Genomic DNA, 8,409 nt, shown 5'->3' with positions numbered 1-8,409 from the left:
ATAAAAGACCTAGTTATGCAATGGCATTTAAAACTTATACTTGATAACCATTACCATAAATCATAATGTTACCTTACCAAGAGAAATTATTACTCATTTAATTACACAACGTAGAAAAGCCAAGCCGAGCTTGAGCTCATCTAAGCTCAAGTTCAGCCCATTATTATTTCGAAGCCTGACTCGTTATGATTGTCCAATCTTAGCTCGGAATTGACTTGTTTATGTTACAGGCAAATATAAACGAACACTTCACCGTTTTGGTTACATGATTCAGTTATCGATTAGGTCGGTTCAGTTTTTTTGGTTAGTAACCAAATTTTTTGACATTGGAACAAAATTAAGCCTTTTATCGAAAATTCATACTTTAACTAACGATTATTAGATCCATACACATTTATCTAAAACAAAACGGAATTAATCCAAAACAAGAAGATAAACTCGGACCCTGAATTACGAACTTGAATCTAGCTTATAAAAAGTTGACTCGTAACGCATGTCGGTTTAGATAATCAGTCATTGCATACTCAAACCTCATGAACGATTTTAGCAAAAAAGTTAAACGTTTGTATGAAAATGGCAAAAAATCCTAAAAATGAAGGATAATATGGTACAAAAAATTTGTTTTGGATAAAACTGGCGCACATGCCCAAACCTTAAAGACAATTTTGGCAATTTACTAAAAAAAAAAAAACTGCCAATCTTATCTCCAGTATCCATACAATAGTCTTACCTCACACAGACTCCTTCAATCATACAATAATACCCTTTTCATATTTTAAATTTTACTGATATCAATCATAGATGGAGAGATGGTTTAAGCTCCAAAAAATAAGGGGGCCATTCAATAATCTATATATGAATATGACAATCATTTCATACAAGTAGAGTAGAATGAAACTAATTACCAATAAAATGGATCTCACAATACCTAGAAAGCCCTAAGAAAATTATGCATTTGTGCAGCGAACCGCCGTTTTTCTTCTTTGTGTAAGTCTTCCCAAGTGATTGTTACCGTCTTCAAAACCTCTGCATTCCTCAACAAGTATTTCAGAAGCTCCATATCATACTTCCTACCGTTGCATTTTGAAAATTTCAAGGTTGTAAGGCTCGTCCGGATACAAGCAGGAACCCACTTCGGGTCACGCCAAAGACATTCTTTCGGCTTTTGAAAGTTTTTACCAATTATAAGAAAAACAAAACAAGAAATTATATAGGGGTAAAAAGTAATAAATTATATATAGGAAAAACTGTAAAAGATATCAATATAGCTAAATCAAGTACCTTTTCAATACATAAATGTTGCAACCGGGGAAAACGATCGAGTAATTTAGGGATTAGTTTAGGCTCCCAAAGATCCTTCAACTCCAAGTGCTTTGTATTCGAAAAGACGGGCAGACGTTGACGATGTGGAAACTTTAACAACGAATTAAGTTACAGTTAGTGCAAGAAAATGAATACCCTTAGAATTAAACACTATCTAACACACAACATTTTAAAGGAAACTTACATATTGAAGTGATAGCGATTGAACTCCACTAATTCCTTTAAGAAGATCAACCAACAGAGAACAATCTGTTGTTTCACGAATTGAAACAGATGCCTCGATCAAAGACGACAAATCTTCCATGACAAAAGACGAGTACAATACGCCACCGACGAATAGGTATTCAAGATTAGGGACATTTAAAACAACTGTGTTTTTAACATCGTTGATAACATATGCATATGTTAGTTTCAGCCGTTTCAAAGTAGGGATATTGTATTTGAACAATTTCTCATCACCGCAGTCTTTTACTTCCAATGATAAATCTTCAATGACCGGACAACCATGAATAAGGTTAAACGCAATGAGAAAAGGAGTCTTCCACAAAACAATGTCAAGAGTTTTCAGGCAAGGAAGATTGACAGGCGACTGAGGCCCCAAAACATTGTACCGACGGCCACTAAGACCTATGCTCAATTTTGTAAGTGTCTTGCAAGTTAAAAGGCTTAAAGGCAACTCAAGCCGGATAACGTGTATGTCAAGCTCACGTACGTTTAACCTGACCGCCCAATCAATCCAACTTGATACCTTTGACTCAGGGGCACGAATTTTAGAAAAGTGTACCCGAAATAATTCAACTTTGGACATTTGGTAAGACTCAAGTGCCCGATCCACAATATGGATGGGATCAATATGAATATCATCAAAGTCAAGGTTTGTGACAAACATCCAACTGTACCTCCATCTTTTGGATAAAATGCTAGTTCGTACCGCATATTTTGTAGGCATTAGAGAGAGTATGTGCGAATGAATCTCTTCGGGCAACCCGCTAAGCCTGTCGTCTACATCCTCACTTATAGAACTCATATTCACTTCCTAATAGTTCTGAACAAACAAACAAACAAACAAACAAATAAATAAATAAATATCAGAACATGCATATTGACATCAGAAAGTAACCAATAGTAATCCTATCTTAAAACACTCAATAAAAACAGGCACCTATTGACATGTAAATTAGGGTATTATTATATATTTTGGTTCCGCTGAAAGTAACCAATAGTGGTTGTATTTTAATCATCTAATACAAAACAGGGTATTATATACGTGTAATTTAGTGTTTTATTATAAAATAAAAAACTGTTAATGGACATTCAAAGATGAAAACCTAATCAACCGAATCCTTACCTGTACAGATGGAAACGAAAGCAATTAGGGTTTTGGATTTCAAAGTAAAATCCCAAATGAAATACGATCACTAGATAAAAGACGCCGTTGTTTCAGTGGCCGGTACGTATCTCTATTTACCTTTTGCCCTGTGATTCTGGCCCATGGTTAATGTATCCCGGCCCAAAAACTGGAATAAGCCCAAAACTGTATCAAAATATTTGGTAAGTTTTTTTTACTTTTTTTCTTGAACTGCCATATTTGGTAATTGGTATAGTCCTAATCTGAATCTAAAACATTGTTTAATAAAAATCATAAAGTATAGAGTAAATTACAAGTTTTGTCCTTTATGTTTATCTCAAATTTCAGGCGTTGTCCTTTACCTTTAAAATTGATAAGTTTTGTACTTAATGTTTCAAAATGTTGCACGTTATGTCCTTTAGGGCAAACCAAGTTAGAATTTTCAGTTAAGTTATGTCATGTGCTCTGCACATGAGGGTAGAACGGTCATTTCACCTTCCGACTTGTGTTTATCCCCTTTTAATACCCTGATAACCCACCAACACAGATCCCCACCCTCCTAACTGAATCACCATCGTTTCTTTCACCGGAATCACTACCAATCTCCGACGTCCATCTCCATCTAGAGAGAGAAAACCTTCAATAACAATATATAGATTGAGAGACACACAACAATTACACTAATTAGGAAGATCAACGCTACAAATTAGTGAAAAACTGGTTGATATGAGATCACATCGGAAATTAGGTCATTTGTAGTTCGTACGGAACTAATGGTAGCAAGAACGAGTTTAATTTGCCGTCGGACGATTCAGAAGTTCCGGCAGACGGCGATCTCCGCCGCTGGATCACTCAAAGTCAAGTTGTTACTGTTAATCAGCTTCGTCTTCATGTTAGCCTTGCTCGCGAGCTGTACGGCGTCGTTTTTCGGATGGAGTCAACAGGGTGTTCCTCCTGTGCTTGGTTCAGAGGAGAAAGAAGGAGGGTTTCAAGGGACTTTTGTGTTTACACCGATGGTTGCTTAGGGGTTATTTAGGTAAGAAAGCCACCGCTCTTACCTCTCTTTTTCTGTTGTCATTGTCGCCGCTGTAACCTTTTCCGGCGAGCCACCGTTGTAATCTATGCACCGATTTTAGGTAAGAAAGCCACCATCCTACTCGTTTTCATTTTCCATTCAAAAGCCCTAAGGTTTTATTCGTTAATTGTGATCATATAACTCGAATTTGACGTGAAACAAGATGCGCAAATTAGGGTTCATATTTGGGGAAGATGATGACTCAAACTATATATCATGAAACAGGATGCTCTTATGTTAATTGAGGAGAGAGAGGGTGTGTGCTTATGTATATAACATATGATAATTATATATTGTTTCTATTTATTAAAAAACGAAATTACAAAAATGGCCTCATGTGCCTTGCACATGATCAGATTTAACAAAAAAAATAACTTGGTTAGGGCTAAAGGACATAATGTGCAAGATTTTGAAACATTAAGTACAAAACTCATCAATTTTAAAGGTAAATGACAGCGCCTGTAATTTGGTACAAACACAAAGGACAAAACTTGTAATTTACTCTAAAGTATAATTTACCGGCAGAACAAATAAAAACAGTTGATTTTACCTAAATGAGATAAAAAAGAATCTTGATATTTTATTTTTTAGTAGATTATTATTTTATATTCAGAATGGGATGGTGGCGCAGTTTGTTACTCATCTACTATTCTTATGTAATTTTCCCTGATAATTGGAATGAAACAATATAAGGTTGCATGAAAAGAAAGTCAATGGTTTTTACGAAAGTGTAGGTAAAAAGAGGGATCTAAGAGTAGCGGTGTAACCGAGCCGAGCCTGAGCCCGACTATGTTTAAGCTCGGCTCGTCATGTTTTCATGAAGCTCGAGCAGCTCGGTTCGAGCATACTAATTTGAGCTCGAGCTCGGCTCGGGAGTAAAACAAAAAGCTCGAGCTCGAGCTCGTTTTGGCTCGAGCTCGTTTCAATATCCTTTAAATGAGCCAAAGCTCGGCTCGTCAATGTTATTTTATTTAAAATCTATTTAAATGGGTAGAATTGCAAACTTTGAAGCACGGGGACGTCATATCACCTTGATCACCCGTTCCAGGGACGGCGTGGGAAAGAAACGCGCCGGAAACGCCATGAGGACGTCCCCCAGACGTTTCCGGGAATAAGGATATGACAACGCAACGCTTCGGGAAAAACAGGGACGACAGTTCTGAGAGTCAGGTACGTTTCATGTTAGAAGTAGGGTTTTAATTATAATTTTTAAATAAATGTGGGCCGGCCTTTTCTTCTTATTCAGATGATGTCATATGGGCTTGGGTATGAATCCGGGACGGGTTACATTGAATTCGTGTATTACATACCAGCTTTGTGATAAAGTTATGTTAGTTAAGGAATTATAATTATAATATTAAAAACTATATAAATTTGCAACTAATTTGAGCTTGGGTGACTTGTACTTTTGGCTTTAGATGTTCTTCAAAAAAAACTTGATTTTTTTTCTTTTAACCCAAAAGTTTCTAACTTTTTCAAATTTAACCCTACATAATTTATTTTTTTAACTTTATCCCAAAACTTTTCATTATTTGCAATTTAACTTCGTAATTTTTCTCACTTATACTTTTCATTTTTGGCAAATTTTCGTTTTACGTATAGTTCTAAATTTTCCAAGTTAATACGACGCAACATACGAGTTTGGTTCAACTTTTTTTATGTTTGTTTTTTTTCAAATTTTGCAAGTTAACACGACGCAACGTACATGTGTGGTTCAACGTTTTTACCTCAATTTTTTCATGTTTGACAAGTTCGTCGCAACACGCAAATCCTAGGTCGAGTCAGTGTTGGTGGTCGATAACGGTTGTGTGACATTAGTACTATTTGACACCGTTTTACGCTCTGCCGCAACGCGGGGTGTGCTTTGGGGGTTTTCCAAAGAAAAAATGGTTATGCATATGGTTGTCGTAAGCTTTTGGGGGTTTTCCAAAAAAAAAATGATTTTTTTTACATTTCACCCAAAAGTATTTCACAAATTACTTTTAACCCAAAACTATTTGTTTTTTTTTTACTTTTAACCCAAAACTTTTTGTCTTTGGCAATATATCCTCACGACTTTTTTTACTTTCAACTTTGGTCCTTTATAGTTTTCAATTTTCGCAAATTTTTCGCTTTATGATTGGTTCTAAATTTTGTGACTTAACACCGCAACGTGCATCTTTGATTTAACCTTTTTACGTTTCGTTCTAAATTTTACGAGTTAACACGACGCAACGTGCGTGCGTGGGTGAATATCGTCTATTTTTTTCCCGTTTAACAGGTTTAACATAACGTACGGGTTCTAGATTGACTAATTTATAACTAAAGAATCCCCGCCGCATTGCGGCGGGTCTCAATTCTAGTTATTAATTAATTACAAAACCCATAATATACATCTAATAGTGGTGAAAATTAGGATGCACGATTTATTAATTAGTATTGGATAAATTAGTATTTACATTAAAAAAATTGGATAAATGCAATGTATTATTAATAATTATCATGATATACGTTGATCAAATAATATAGTGTTTTAACAATTATAATTTTGTGAATTCCAGCACCCATGATATTTACTTAAATTTGAATATATTTATTTTTTATATGTTTTTATTCCCGTACCCGTCGCGTTCCCGCTTCTTGAATTTTTTAGTTTTGCCGTTTCCCGTTCCCGTCCTCGTATCCCGTTCCCGTACCCGTCCCAGTGCATCATAGATTGCAAATAAAGAAAAAACTAACATACAAACCATACGAAGATAAATAAAAAACGACACCATAATAAAATTGATTACGAGACAAAGATAAAATAATGTCAACCACATAAAGCTACAAGAGTACGAGTCCAAGTGTTCTATAAAAAATATCCTTTGTTAATATGCAGCTAAAACATAAAGTATTAACAAAAAAAAAACAACAGTACAGAGGCCACAAAAACTGTTGCCACTATCATAAATAACACTAAATCATCATTAGTATCGGTGGACAACTACATTAAACCATAAAAAAAATACAACAATAAATCTGCGATACCTAATCATTTAACCAAAAAACATAAAGTATAACAAAAATAACAACAGTACAGTGGCGATGATGAATGAATGAGGAATAATAAAAACAAGAAACCATAAGGTTGAACGTAGTGGGGCGTTTTAGCCCACCATAGCGCCGGCATAGCGCCGGGCACACCATCACGAAGGGCGCTATGGCCCAAAAAATTGTTGCAGCGCGATAATTTTCGCGGCGTTGTGCGATGAAATGTTTGATTTTTTGACCGTTGTCAAACGGTAATATATTAAAAAAAATTCAATTTTTTTTAATTTCCCACTATAAATTCCTTCCTACTCTTCCATTTTTTTACAAATCAATACATTCTCTCATTCTCTATTCTCTATATATTTCCCACTCTCATTCTCTATATATTTTTAAAAAAGTGTTGAAGCTACCGAAAATGGGTTCCCCGTCGGAAGACTCTTTTACCGAAATTCACCGAAAATTTTTTTCGCCCGACGAAGACGCGGCCGAGGAAGAAGCGGTTACGAGTGCATGTACTTTTGTGCTACAAGCATTTGAGCACATTCGGCCTACTCCCCCTCCACGACCCATCTTGCGACGCACCTATATCTTGCAAGATCGTGAAGCCGCGAACGAGCGTTTGATGAAAGACTATTTTGATGCGACACGGTTCACGGACCGAATGTTTTTAAACGACGTTTTCGGATGAGCCAAAGGTTATTTTTGCGCATTAATAATGACTTGGAAAATAGGTATGATTTCTTTAAGCAAAGAATGGACGCACGAGGATATCTAGGCTTCACCTCAATTCAAAAGGTCACATCCGCCTTACGCGTATTATCATACGGAAACACGTACGACATCAACGACGAGTATTTGAAGATGGCGGAGAAAACAACCCGAGATTGCTTGGAACATTTTTGCTATGGTAATTTTTATTGTCTTTTATTTATTTACTTTTATATATTTATTTTTAGTAGCTTATTAGTAAAACTTTTGTATATTAAATTATATTTTAGGAATATGCCAGTTATATGGAAAACGTTATTTGAGAAACCCCACTTGAAACGACCTTCAAAAAATATATGAGGTGCATCTAGAAAAGCATGGAATGCCCGGCATGATTGGTAGCTTGGATTGTCGTCAATGGCGTTGGTATAATTGTCCAACCGCATGGCGAGGTCAACATACACGGGGTGATCAAAAAGGGCCAACTTTGGTATTACAAGGTGTTGCATCATACGACCTTTGGGTTTGGTCGGCCTTCTTTGGTGTAGCCGGGTGTTTTAACGATATTAATACGTTAGAGGCTTCACCATTAATAGAGGGCTACATTTCTGGAACTATACCAAAGGCCGGTTTTCATGCAAACGGGAACGATTACGAGCATGGCTACTACTTGGCCGATGGTATCTACCCTGAGTATTCGATTATTGTTAAAACGTTTTCTGAAACTTTCGATGAAAAAAGAAAGTATTTTAAAAAATTACAAAAGTCTTCGAGAAAGGATATCGAGAGGTGTTTTGGGGTTCTACAACGATAGCATTTTATCAGAAATCCTTGTCGCATGTGGCATAAGGATAGAATACGAATGGCCATGTATGCTTGCATCATTTTGCATAATATGATCATTGAGGATGATGGAAGAGCGATATGCCAAAACTATATTCCC

General features: G+C 36.0%; 1 protein-coding gene and 1 long non-coding RNA gene across 2 annotated transcripts; one reads left to right on the top strand and one right to left on the bottom strand.

The window, feature by feature from the left end:
• Positions 1 to 813: 813 nt before the first annotated feature.
• Positions 814 to 2,800, bottom strand: LOC110922496 (F-box/FBD/LRR-repeat protein At4g00160). The gene is made up of 4 exons (XM_022166789.2): positions 2,672 to 2,800; positions 1,508 to 2,368; positions 1,282 to 1,413; positions 814 to 1,162 (listed from the first exon to the last, which is right to left on the bottom strand). Exons 2-4 carry the CDS (start codon positions 2,348 to 2,350, stop codon positions 929 to 931), a joined length of 1,209 nt encoding a protein of 402 aa, XP_022022481.1. The 5' UTR covers positions 2,351 to 2,368; positions 2,672 to 2,800; the 3' UTR covers positions 814 to 928.
• A 4,639-nt stretch (positions 2,801 to 7,439) lies between these two features.
• LOC118489225 lies at positions 7,440 to 8,192 on the top strand. The gene is made up of 2 exons (XR_004886814.1): positions 7,440 to 7,665; positions 7,757 to 8,192. It is a non-coding gene; the product is annotated as an uncharacterized LOC118489225 (long non-coding RNA).
• The last annotated feature ends 217 nt before the right edge of the window (positions 8,193 to 8,409 follow it).

Source organism: Helianthus annuus, chromosome 17, assembly GCF_002127325.2.
Source record: "Helianthus annuus cultivar XRQ/B chromosome 17, HanXRQr2.0-SUNRISE, whole genome shotgun sequence".
NCBI classification, from domain to species: domain Eukaryota; kingdom Viridiplantae; phylum Streptophyta; class Magnoliopsida; order Asterales; family Asteraceae; genus Helianthus; species Helianthus annuus.
Note: the sequence above shows the minus strand (reverse complement) of the source record. Positions and strands in the feature narration are given on the sequence as shown.